A 13,671-nucleotide genomic window follows, 5' to 3' on the forward strand; every position below is an offset into this window, starting at 1 on the left:
TTATATGTGTGTTTGGGGTGTGTTTGTGTCTACTTACCACGAGCCATCCACTGCTGGCTACATCTACATCCGTTGTGGAGCGAGGGATCCTGGTCTTGCTGTGATCAGTGTAGACCTCTGAGTCAGATGTGTAGCCACGGTCTAACGTCACTTCACTTGAATGATGGGATGACAGCTCACTATCTGACTGGGCCCCTGGAGACACAAAGCCGACAATATATTTTTTATTAGTATCCATTTATGCCATTTGTACATGCTTGACTGGTTGTTTGTTTTTGTTTTTTTTATAACTGGGGCTCAGTACTGTACATTGACCAATGGAATATGAATGACAATTTTGAGAAAAACTTACAGAACATTCAAAAATTGTGCTGATTGAAGAGGTTGTTTAGTGGAAACTCCAATGGACAGTGTTTTGTGACATCGGAAATGTCTCACAAAAAGCAAGGAGGGTCACATTTCAGATGTCTCAGAGGTTTTTTTTTGCAGAACTTAAAATACACTGGGGACACACTCTATCCCCTTGGATATAAACTTGACAGTAAGACAGTGTTTTTGAAAGATGATGTGGATTTGGTGGATACATTTTATTATCTTCTTTGGTGGTGGGGATACGATTCTGCTGGAGATGTAGTTCATTCTTGTTTTTTTCATTATTTCTTTAGAACGTAATGCACTATAAACTGTACATTGTTGGTGTTCAAGCTCCAAATTTCCAAAAAAAGTTTTTTTTATAGAAAGAATGTATTAATTTCAAGAGTAACTGTTGAGTTTATTCATCATTGGTTTTAAACCATGTGTCATGAAGGTTAAGTTTAAAGTGTAAAGAGATCTCTGACAAAAAGCCATGGTGCTTGGAGAAATACTGAACCTGTATCGTTGTCATTTGTCGTGGAGGTGAGCTGAAAGGAGGCAGGAGGCTTCACTCCAGCTCCGATGCACTCCAGCAGGGAGAAGAGTGTGTACCAGTCATCTGTACAGTGGATGTTGGCCGCATTAGTCTTTAGCAACTCATGAAGGCCATAAGCCACTTCCCTGCTGACCCGGGCCAATACGTGAGGTTTCATCATCAGTAGTAGACGCAGGGATAGAAGGACCTGCAAGAAGAAGAATCTTGCTGTAATTTTATTGGACATTGTAAGGACATTATACATGCTCCAATTTTAATTTCACTAATACATTTTAATAAAATAAGTTAATCAGTGAATGGCCAACACCAGAATGACCATCAGCTATGCTGTCATGACATATTAGGGAGGATTTCAAATGGCTTTCATCTACTTTTCCATGGTTAGTATAATTGTACTGATTTAGTGAGCTTTAAAGGATTGATGACAGAAATGCAAGTGCTTCTTTGACCTAAAATATATTCTCTTTGGTTTCTTTGTATTTTCATTAAGTGAAATAACTGAATACCACCTGCAGCAGTAAAACAACCTTGTACAGAAAAATACTTTTCTACTCACATTATCTTACCTTGTTTAGAATTTTTAGCCACTGTATTGCAATGCCCACATGCAGTCACAAACATTACAAATATTGCATAAGTGAAAATTAACTTTACCCCTTGATGCCTGAATTTATTTACAATTAAATAAAAAACATTTTTTGTGTGTTTTTGCTTTCCAGCTGATGCTAAAATAAGTGGAGATTGATAATTTATCTATTACACATAAAACATACAAAAAATATAATAATAACAGATATATAATAATTAGGTCCTACTCCGACCTGTCCTACGAGAAACCAGTGCTTGCAAAAGGTTCCGAGGTATGTATTGATTATGCACAAACTGGCATTGGGGGAATGGATACGCTATCTTGGCTGCAGTCTGAATGAAAGTGGTATGTTGCGAATTTGCGACAATTGGCATCAAAGGGTTAATTGAATCAGGGTATAGTCTATATGTCAAAAAGTGAGTAAGCAATTTACATAACGGTGTGGACTTTTTTGTTTATTAACACTAACAAACGTTTTGACATGTAGAAACATTTTGTTCACGGAGTTTAACTGGAAGTCACCCTCCTACAATGAGATGGACTCAGAATTAAATAACCTGCTTATCAATACATACATCATGAAGAAGATATAATTATTGGCTTTTGTTATCAACCTTAGGATTTCAATTTGTTTATCTCCAAAGAAAATGCAGGCTCTGGCTGCCCATGTTTCAATCACCTTACCTTTAGTCAGAACTGTTCAATCCTAAGACTCACACACCAGTAGCACATATTGTAAATCATGCTCCATTTTGCAGATAGAAGCACAATATCAGATTTATCACCACCACAGAGCAGTTGTTCTGACTGAAGAATGGGAAGTGGGAGCAAATAAACACCCAACCGCTAAAGAAGGGTGGTCATACATCAGCACATTGACATACACTACTATTCAAAAGTTTGGTGTCACTTAGAAATGTCCGTATTTTTGAAAGAAAAGCATTTTTTCAATAATGATAACATTAATCAGAAATACAGTCAAGACACTGTTAATGTGGTAAATGATTATTCTAGTTGGAAATGGCTGATTTCTAATGGAATATCTACATAGAAGTACAGAGACCCATTTCCAGCAACCATCACTAATGTGTTCTAATGGTACATTGCAACAGGCAAGAATAAAACAAAGATCCCCATCCTTAGAGGCTGTGTGACCTAAAAAACAGATTGTATTTGGACTATCGCTAAAAAAAAAAAGAAAGTGAACGTGCTGATCAAGAACACTGAAAAAACACAAGGCTGCGGACAAACAACAATCATGATGATGATGATTATCTGAGCCTGTAACATTCGCTTCAGCTCTGCTGTGGTGTTGGCTGTCTGGGTGAGTGTGTGTGTGTGTGTGTGTGTGTGTGTGTGTGTGTGTGTGTGTGTGTGTGTGTGTGTGTGTGTGCACCTGAGAGCTAATGTCTTCTCGTCGTAGCAGGCGGATAGCGAGTCGAAGGAGTCCCACCACAGCTCTCTCCACCAGGAAGCAGCTCTCGTTAGCATGAACGCAAAGGTGGCAGAGGTGGTCACGCACTGTCTGCCACACACAGGACACGCGGTCTCTGCACACATATAGAGGGAGACGACCGTTGTTTTAAGAGTGACACTAGCAACACAGATGACTGTTTGTGAAGGTATTATTGTATTATTGAAGATTCTCCCTCCTACCGGTTCTCTAGAACAATACGCAGCAACATCTCCAAGCAGAAAGCAGCATCCTCTTCATCATAAGTCTCTTCATCTGGGGTGACTGATATCAGAGCCTGAAGAAGACAATCTACTTAATCTCATTTGTTTTTGTTGAACCACAATGTAAAAGGCATTTACTGGAAACATTTATCCAAACTAGTCAACAAGCACCTGAAGCAAATAATTCTACTGAGGCACTACAAATATCAATCACACAGCAGACAATTATGGGCTAAATATACAGTCAGTTAATAAAAAATTACATTAAAAAACTAACCTTTATTAGCTCCTGTAGAGACTCCAGTTGTAGGAATTTACTCTCTGTGATTAGCTTTTCTGGGTCACATTTCTAAAAAGAGAAAAACAGAGAAGTCAGCTATACTGACCCAAACAAACTGCATTAAACAAAGCAGGCAAAACAAGTTCACAGTTTCACATCTGATCTAAGCTGAAAAACAAAAAACTGGATGAGACAAGGCATTATAAAAACAATGCAGACATTCCAATAAACAATAAAAGCCTTCACTACCTGTGCTTTTATGTGCATGAAGTAAAAAAAAAAAACATAAATCAACAATTTAAGAGTGATCGTGTAGCAAGAAACGTGCTGTCACAGATATATGGCATCTAATACTGTTTAATTTGAAATGTATTTATTTAAAAAATGGAAGGATATAACAGTCAAATATTTTACTACATATCATAAATACAGACAGTGTTAAGGCATAATGGCGTGTGTGTGTGTGTGTGTGTGTGTGTGTGTGTTCCATACCTTTATGCAGTGAATAGCAGCCTGCTTGGCTTCTTGGTTTTCTGTGGACGGCCCTCTAAGTCCTGACTGCTCGGCTCCACTCAGCGTCAGCCAGTTGACAAAACTTAACACTGCTGACTCACCACTGACAAGGAACAGAGGAAGATGAATTCAACCTTTACTCTTAACAATGGGCTGTTTAATGACACGTATTTCTATATATTCAAAAACTAGTCACTTCTTCTAAAAATAAAGGGAAAAAAACTGAAAGAACACAGCTGAAATGATGTGTGGAGTAAAGTTTAACAATACCTGGAAAACTATCATCCTGGAATAACTTTTAGTTTTTCATGTAGATACTGTATATAAAGAGATAGTGAATGAGATATGTGCTTACCGATTTGAAGGGGTTTCCTCTCGTTGAAGAGAAATTTTTCCATTTGGCTCCACAAAATCCTCCACCTGAGGCGACACACAGTGTAAAGCACTAAACAGTAGGTGGCAGCAGAGTATACAAAATGCATTCTCTTTTCTTACAAGCAGAAACTACTACTACACACTCTTCAGCACAATGTTGACATTGTTCAGTCAGTGACAGAAGGGAAAGGGTTAGTGAGTGTGTGAGTGTTTAGAGTTTAGAAATGGAATTCTGACCTCAACCATGGGTTTGGGCAAGAGCTCGGCTCTGAACAGCTGCAGCATGGAGTCCATAATGTTCTTCCAGCCCTCCCTCAGGATGTTGCCATGCCGATGGGCGAGGTCAAACACTGTCTTGGCTGCTGTCTGGGCCTTACTGTTGCTGCCAAACACTGTAGGAAGGTTTTCCACAGACTGCAGGGGAAGAGGACATACCAACATTAAGACATTAACGTTTGTACATGTTTTTTTTTTTTTTTTGTTTTGTTTTTTTTTTTTAACACAATTTTGCCCGTTTGAATTACAGGAAAGAATTTTGTTTACACCACATCACGATTTTTATTGATTTACAGAAGGTGTCACAGCCTTAGGAGTCAAGTTTGTTTATATAACCTGCCCATTGTTATGTCTAGAACAGCTCTCACATAAAAGAGTCTTTTCAACTATTAGTAGCTCCTACATACATTGCTTTGTGTAACTGAAAATATTTCAATACGTAAACAATTCAGAAATACCGTGATAAATAAAACTCATTAAACAATGATTCAAAAGTATGTTATAAAATACTTGTTTGTGTAGTTGTTTATTTCTTCTTTTTTTGTATTTTTATAGTATATTGTCACCATTATCAGGTTATTTTTTTAACTATGGGCTCAAATGATAAAAGCAAATCCAGTAACTATTCTAAGCTAGGCTCAATCAACAATATTATTTTTGATTAAGTACGGGTTCTCATTAGCACAACAAGATGCTGTGGAGGTTGTTTTTCTGACAGGGCCTCACCTCACTACTCAGAGTGGTGAACTTGCAGAGGGAGATGATCAAATTGTCGAAAACATCACTGAAGCCATAGTGAGCTGCTATCATTGCACATTTCCTGCAAAGACAGAAACACCGATTACAATACACCATGAAATTTCACAAATATACAAAATCATAAACTACTCATTCTTAAAAATTTCAGAACTGGTCTACGGCTGAGTAAGGTAGATACACTTCAATCCATTTCACTCAGGTCAATCAAGGGAGAATGGTTTCAATTACAACACAACTCTTCCTTATAAGAAAGTCCAACTGTTTAAAACAGCCACTGTGAATCTGAAATGATGGAGGTTTTAACAACAGCTTTGATTTCTAGGTATACATGATAGTCAAAAACAACAATGTTTAGACTACAAAGTAAAATTGTAAGGTGAGGCTAATAACAAAATAGAGAGTTAAGGTTGCGTGGCTACACCTTAAAATCCTCATTTAAAATGCCTCCCTGTTCCATCATCTGATCTGTAGACAACTCTCAACCAGTGTACCTGAAGCCAGTGATTGCCTTCTGGATGATGTTGTCATCAAGGCTTTTGTCAAAGACATAGGAGAGGGCAGCGATGGTGGGACCCCAAGTCATGGTGAACAAGTCATGGTCGTAGCTGCCGGGTGGCAGGAGGAGGAAAACCCCTTCAGGTGTGGCACCACGGTGCAGCAAAACACTCCACACATAATTCTCCTTCACTAAACCTGTCTGCTCATCTGGCATCACAATTTCCTCATTCCTGTACAGGAAAAACCATGTTAAATGGTAAATGGTCAGCACTGGAAGGACTTGCCTAAACCAGGACGTTTAAAACAGATAAAGGTTTAAGTCAGGAACAATCTAATCAAAGAAAACAAACACGATTATGAATCTGATTACAAGTTTAGCATATGAGCTGAAAGCAGGGGGACTTGAATTACATATGACTTAACTCCTTCTTTGTTTATTTTCACTGGCAAAGTAACAATGTATCAAGCAGACTTGTTGCTACTAGTTCTTGCAGACCCCCATGAACCTTTCTTTCTAAAATGATGCTTCTAAAATGTGTCCAACTGTATATTTCTATAAGTTCTTTTAATCATGCTATGTGATGCCAGTTGTTAGTGCTTAACAGTAGAGCTAAAATGATGTGTTGATTTATACATAGCTAGACGCTCTCATGATAGTGATACAATCCCCCGAAAACTCATCTCTGGTCATCCAAATGACATTTTCATATGTTTAGTTTTTTTTCACTTTTTTCCACCTGTCGGGCTTAAAATGGATTAAATGTAACTCTACATGTTTGCTGTTTTTATTATCTGTTTAACAATCCACAGATCTGGTATGTGTGGAACTGTGAATATGTAAATTGTTCCCCGCCTCTGTCTCCACCCATCCTTCTGCCGCTTGCCTGCAGTTTAAGTATACTCTGTTCACTCCAAATGCACTTTCTACTACACAATGTTGAGTTGTACTAATGATTCAGTCACACACATTCAAACTTTTAACAGTTCTGATGAATATTATTATTTCCTTTCTTAGATTTCCTTAATTTCTTAGGTTATTATAAATGAAACCCTGAATGCCTAAATCTGTGATTTTGACCAGTGGTACACAGCAGTTTCAAAGGTGTAATGTTCAGACATGCCATTGACATCTAATTTATCCTTATGTCAACTTTAGCATAGCATCAAAAAATCAGATGGACAGGATAACAAGGATAAAATTAGACTTTCACTGGGGATCTTCGGGATGGTTTTACCTTACAGGTTATGTTTCTTAAGTTAAAAGAAATGCTAACTACTGAGAGTCAGGTGAGTTCTGTGCTTTTGCTGGCAGCTTACTTGATAGCATTGTAGATGTCCTCCAACATATCCTGGTCAAAGTCTTTATTTCCATTTACTCCTTTCAGATTTTTCTTGAATTGCTGTTTAAGAAAAAAAAACACTTCAATCTTTGCTTCCTAATAGAAACAGTTTTAATCACATCACATGAAAAATGTACAGTTTTTTTCTGCTCTCTGCCATCAACAATGCATCTCAACACAGAGGCTTAGCTCAGACACACAAACCTCTGGCCGTAAGTACTTTGTTGACTGAGCATCAAGCCAGGAACTGAAAGGGCCTTGAGTGGAAATACACTTATGTGTCACTTAATATGCTTCAGTTGGATCATTAGAAAAACAGGGATTAGAACCAAGAACCTCCTGTAAACAAACATAACCAAGCGGCGATGACTGACAGCCTCAAGGCTTTTATGCCGAGACTTTACAAGGTTTGTCCTACTAGCGGTACAATGAAGGGAAACAGGAGCTTCTCTACAGGGACACACAAAGAAATAAACACTGACACAGAGAGAGCAGGAGGCTACTGAGGGTCAGGCCTCCTAATTTTCATGCTCCTATCAAGGGCAGACTGCCTCTAACACACATATAGTCAACCACCATCAGAGCAGCTCTAGGAGCAGCAGCTGACAACAATATGTTTTGCTTAATGGACAAAATGAATAGCATACCACTGACTGAACCTGTACCTCACTCAAAACATGTCATGGCACTGACAAAGAAAAGTATCTGATTTACACACACTGATGCTGGGCATAGTTTTCCCATTTCAAAAATAACCCCACTGCCAACACATGCTGTGGTGAATGCTACACATTGCAAACTGCTAAGTAAGTAAAGTGCTAGGCGCCAGTTTTATTGGCCCTCTCCAAGCTATTGTGTGGAAGCCTCTGCCTGTTGTCTGAGCCTGGAGGTCAACGAGCCCTTCTTCACCAAACCACAGCCGACCTTTCGGGGATGTGTGGGGATAATTTAAACATACAAGAGCAGCTGTATGGTGCGGTATGACTCGACTCAAGAAAGATCAAATCTGCCATGTGTACATATAACTGAGTGAGGCAGACAAAAAGAGAAAGCAAGTGCCTGCTATTGTTTGTCAGTAAGAGTGGCCCACCCACTGTTCACAGGCTGCCCCAGAGACTCTGTTTAGTCCTCAGCAGCTGCCAATCAAAGACAGAAAAACACAGGCAACAGATAAAGCAAGAGACAGAGAGAAACCCCCGGCCGCCTGTTTAGGATGAGTTCACTTCGCAGACAGACCACCACTGGCTACAGCTGTTGGCTGTGGGCTTTCTGAGCCGCCAAGCTGCACCAGTGCAAATGCTTGCACACTGAGAGGAATGTCACACCATCAGACAGAAATGGTGGAATGTTCCAGTGGAGAAAAAATAGCAATATGAAAACAATGCAGTTCTTTTCCCTATGCTTTTTACAAGAGTAAAAATTCCTGTTGCAGAACCACATCAGACAGCAGGGAAGATGAGGCTATACTGCAGCATATTAGTTCAGCTACTTCTCACCTTACTATGCCACAAGGAAATGTTCAACTTTTATTGGTGAGATATGGAACAATGAAACTAAGAATTAAGACAAGCAGATAGTTCTGCTTTTCAGTAACAGGGAGGAGAAGCCGTGAGAGTTGGGCCACAGGAAAATGCAACTGAGTTGAATGGAACTTCAATCATTGATGTCCTAGCACTGACAGGCAACATTTGAAACACTGATGACTCTTCCTAAAAGCCAACTCATGGCAATGTTGGACAAAGCACTTACCTTGTGTTAAAGTTTTAACATAATCTTATTGTTTTCATAATCTGAATTGAATCTAAACTTTAGTAGTATGATATAATATTAATTAGAATGAAATATTATATAATAATAATTTGTGTTCTCATGCACCATAAAATCTATTTTAAAAAATTCATATACATTATAGCTGTTCATAACTTGCAAATTATTTACTTTCCTATTAGTTTTTGAGCACAGTAATATATAATGCACAAGCTCAATGGTTTTGCTACACTTGACAGGGCCAGTGTGCCTCTTGGTATACAGCAACAAGGTGGGAGAGACCTGATCCAATTGAGTCTATTTGGCCAATGACTGTGCAGATCTGAAACACGCTGCGTGCACGTGTGTGTGTGTACAAATGTGTGAGTCTATGTGTGTGAGAGAGACATCACTTACCTCTACAGTCATGGGGATGTTCTGCTTGCGGACATTGTGGTTATGCTGGTCAGTGTTCAGCATAATGACAGCATAGGCCAAGGCAAAGCCTGCATCGTTGCTCATGAAAGGAGAGCCGTTCACTTTCTATAAACACACACATCAGTATCATGCGATATATTACACAATAAACAGTGAATCTAAAGCTTAGAGTCAATCGTTTTTAACAGAACACCAAATGAGAAGCTGGGTATACTGTATGTTACATAAGAACAGCTAACCTTGTTTCTACTCTGAAACTAACCTTGCCCATCCTCCTAATATCACACTGACTCCATAGAGTGGAAAACTCATTTACCGTGTCACCGTCTAAAATTAATCATCTACTCTTTCAAAGCCACTATTTGTGTGTATGTGGTCAGTCTAAGAAAAGGACATTACTAGGAATAGTTTCCAGGTCACATGGCTACTCCTGCTATTTTGAGAAGTCAAATGTTCCCCCCTGTGGAGTTTGTCCTTTGCTCATCATTGTGTGTATGTGTGAGTCTGTTTCAACACTCATGCTGTCCAATGACTATAATCTGGAGAGTTAATCATGTCAGTGACAGCGTTTCATCTATCATTTTCTGAACAACTGGAATTATCTGATGATGGATAGCACAGTTTGTGACCAGGCTGGGTTTGCTGATTGAAAATGCAAGAAAAAGATATGTGTGACTGTGTGTGACGAAGGCACCAGGACATTAAGAAAATTTAGTTATGTTTTAAGATACGGGAGGACATAATGTTGTTGCCCTTGTCAGAGGTACTCAGGCCTTCACACATGCCCTTTGATCCTAAAAGAAATGAATGTTCAACTTTCATTTGATTATAATGCAGAGCTTGGCAGGCGCAAATGCTATGAGATAATCAACATTATATCCTTTATGCCTGAATGGTCATAGGGTTCTGGCTTATTACTCCGCCAAGGAATTGGGCTTAGTTATGCGACGATCAGCGTTCGCCTGTCCCTGTGTTGTCTGTCGGTTCATAGCCTGGATCCACAACTTGTTAAAGATTTATGTATCATTGCGAGACAGCGGCACAGCGTCACTGTAACTATGACTACAAGTGAACGCTATGTCAGCTGCCTGCTGATGATCATGATTGCAATCCTACTACAAGTCGACCACTGCAGATTTATCAGGACTTATCTATCGGAAATGATACAAGGAACAATTGATTAAATTGTAGGGGTGTCCCATCAAATCCCTCATATGCTACATATTCAGGTCATGTGATTTGGTATCCGTACATAACATACACATCATAACACATGCCTGTGCTCAGCGCAAGGTCATTTTGTTTGTGGGTACATCTATATTAAATGGTCACATTCTATGTTGCCATGATTTCTGATCATCAATAACTAATAAATACACAAATGCTGCATTCCTGAAAAGAAAAAAAACTGACAGTGCCATATGGGGGGAATGAACAACCTTGGCAGAGTACTGCACTCTCTAAGTGCTTTTCTACTTTGTGTTAATCAGTCAGCAGAAAAACAATGAGTTAATTTACCACACATTGTTGGTTTAGGGCTGGTTACCAAGTCATTCCAGTTCAAAAAATTTAAGTCACTGTCACTTGCATCAAAGTAAAGTCACAAATAAATCTTGAATATCTTACGAAATATGTAGTTTGACTTGAATCCACACATTCTATGTAAAACACAGGTCACAAGTTGATGCGGGCACATTGAAACTAAGTTGCAACATCTTTCATTTTCAATTTCACAGTTTGATAAAGTCTTCACCAAAAGATATTCAATCCTCTTAGTAAGCCAATATAATGACAGTTGTTGTTCCAGCTGGAGTATAAGTTGTCTGTCTGTTTGAATCCTGTGTAACCAAGGCCACATCTTTTATGCTGCTAACCTTGTTAAACATATGATACCAAAGAACTGTTGAGCTATTTCAGAAGCTGAAGAACTGTGTCTTACATGCCAGTTGTCTGTGAAAGTTTCCAGCAGCCTCTGAATGACAGGAGCCTCTCCAGGTAGTCTAAATGCCTCTAGGTAGAGCCGCAAGGCCTCATCAATACGAAGCCCCTGGAAAGTGAATGTGCTGCAATAAAGATGTACATTATTAGAACAACTGAAGTTTTAACGAACAATACAGAATTTATTAATAACACTGAACACATAAACGCTTCATGGTAACCAAAACCTCTATACTCCTAATTCATTGTAAAATAACATTGATCAACAAATGTTCTCAGCGCTTTGGAATTTCACCCTACTTCACAAAGCTGTCCAGGAGTTCCATGTTCTTGCGATCACTGATGCACTCGCCAATCATTTTTTTGTCCAGTCTGGGGTTTTCTCTGAGCCACTGAGCCACCTGATTGTTGTCCATGGGGTTACTGAGGAGGCCTTTTTCCTGCAGGAACTGGATTCCCTTCTTGGGCTTCTGGTTAAACTGCTCTGTGCCAGTGATCAGCAGCTGGACACATGGCAAGAAAAGCCGTTAGAAGGAGCAGTAGTAGATTTTAGAATTGGCTGAGGATGTAATATTACAATAAATCGAGATCAGTTACTCACCTTTTTCTTTGTTCTAATTTCTATCAACTCCTGCGAATCAGGTAAACAAGATAAGAAACGCTGAGGCTTTTTCAGAGCTCTCTTCTCGCCTGTAGTAAAGAATAAAATATATATCAGCTTCAACATACAGTTTTCATCCAATGCTTATGATGACTTGGAAAAAAAAAAAACTATGTTTAAGAGCCAATCTCACAAGCATCACTGTCTCCTTGATCCTGTCTACCCAGTCTCATCTTCTCTGCCATCAGATGTCCACTGGTAGGTGGACACACGGGTGGATTCTCAGCTTGAGGAAGGCCATTGGTATTGCCCAGTCTACTAAGATCTGAAACAAAATAAAATATGTTCTGTGAAAAACTGACATTTTTGAGCCAAAGCTATTAATATCTGACATTTGCAACATTTCATATCTTACTACTGTAAATATTTTCATGGCCTTAACAGAAACATGTCTCTAGCGTCACTGATGTGTGCAGGGGTGTGTATACCAGTTGCAGAATCTGTTCCATTTTTAGTTGAACCTTCTCCTTCTGCCATCAGTGTCTCCGACTGATCATGTTGAGTGCTACTGTTGAGCACCTTGGCCTGGCAGTGGGCTTCAGTGCTGTCAATCACTGTAAGCAGAGCCTCCAGTGATAGTAGGTGGGTGGTGTACAGTTGCCCTGATACTGGGAATGCATTCTACAGCAAAAGGGAAAAAAAACATTTTACAAAAAAGCTGTTTTAATTAAAAAATATTTCATCAGCTCACAGAGTCAGCTTTATGATCTATTAAGACACGTATTGTCTCAAAAAGGTTTCACAACTAAAGATTTGTTTCATTAAACTTGTAATTAAGAAGTAGTGTAGTTTAAGGAAACAGAACTCAAAAACAGTTTATGAAGATGGTTTTAGTGCCACATGGAATACTATTTGCCACATTTCTCAAGCACATTCCTACTGAAGAAAAACAGAAAGATAGAAAAAATAGCTAATAAATAATTTAAGTTTTTGATAAATTTGATACTTGTTCATCATGAGTTAATGAGCTTCAAATGTTGCTGACAGTGGCAGCAGTGTTTGCACAGAAGGCATTTTTAAATATTATATATATATATATATATATATATATATATATATATATATACACACATACACACACACATACACACACACACATATATATATACACACATATATATACACACACATACATATATACATATATATACACAGTCATTGTATATAGCTATTAATAATTTTTTCTAATCACATCAAACCACTAAAATAGATATATACACATACATATACTATATTGCCAAGTATTTGCTCACCCATCCAAATAATCAGAATCAGGTGTTCCAATCACTTCCATGGCCACAGGTGTATAAAATCAAGCACCTAGGCATACAGACTGCTTTTACAAACATTTGTGAAAGAATGGCTCGCTCTCAGGAGCTCAGTGAATTCCAGCATGGAACTGTGATAGGATGCCACCTGTGCAACAAATCCAGTCATGACATTTCCTCACTCCTAAATATTCCACAGTCAACTGTCAGCTGTATTATAAGAAAGTGGAAGTGTGTGGGAACGACAGCAACTCAGCCACCAAGTGGTAGGCCACGTAAACTGATGGAGCGGGGTCAGCGGATGCTGAGGCGCATAGTCCCAAGAGGTGGCCAACTTTCTGCAGAGTCAGTCGCTACAGACCTTCAAACTTGGCCTTCAGATTAGCTCAAGAACAGTGCTTCT

The 13,671-nt window shown here is 38.9% G+C and overlaps 1 protein-coding gene across 9 annotated transcripts in view; it reads right to left on the reverse strand.

Annotated features, from left to right (window-relative positions):
* Window positions 1-13,671, reverse strand: part of gbf1 (golgi brefeldin A resistant guanine nucleotide exchange factor 1) — a 92,346-nt gene that overhangs the window by 19,493 nt on the left and 59,182 nt on the right. For all 9 annotated transcript variants that reach the window (XM_055018964.1, XM_055018963.1, XM_035942267.2 and 6 more), the window contains 17 exons: window positions 12,429-12,621; window positions 12,134-12,265; window positions 11,941-12,029; window positions 11,640-11,842; window positions 11,341-11,464; window positions 9,381-9,506; window positions 7,195-7,277; window positions 5,871-6,107; window positions 5,347-5,440; window positions 4,582-4,758; window positions 4,325-4,389; window positions 3,949-4,072; window positions 3,454-3,525; window positions 3,156-3,250; window positions 2,896-3,049; window positions 872-1,097; window positions 38-195 (listed from right to left, as the gene is read on the reverse strand). In XM_055018964.1, the coding sequence (XP_054874939.1) occupies window positions 38-195; window positions 872-1,097; window positions 2,896-3,049; window positions 3,156-3,250; window positions 3,454-3,525; window positions 3,949-4,072; window positions 4,325-4,389; window positions 4,582-4,758; window positions 5,347-5,440; window positions 5,871-6,107; window positions 7,195-7,277; window positions 9,381-9,506; window positions 11,341-11,464; window positions 11,640-11,842; window positions 11,941-12,029; window positions 12,134-12,265; window positions 12,429-12,621 (2,352 nt within the window). The remainder of the gene's footprint in view (window positions 1-37; window positions 196-871; window positions 1,098-2,895; window positions 3,050-3,155; window positions 3,251-3,453; window positions 3,526-3,948; window positions 4,073-4,324; window positions 4,390-4,581; window positions 4,759-5,346; window positions 5,441-5,870; window positions 6,108-7,194; window positions 7,278-9,380; window positions 9,507-11,340; window positions 11,465-11,639; window positions 11,843-11,940; window positions 12,030-12,133; window positions 12,266-12,428; window positions 12,622-13,671) is intronic.

Source organism: Amphiprion ocellaris, chromosome 16 (assembly GCF_022539595.1).
Source record: "Amphiprion ocellaris isolate individual 3 ecotype Okinawa chromosome 16, ASM2253959v1, whole genome shotgun sequence".
Classification (NCBI taxonomy): Eukaryota; Metazoa; Chordata; class Actinopteri; family Pomacentridae; genus Amphiprion; species Amphiprion ocellaris.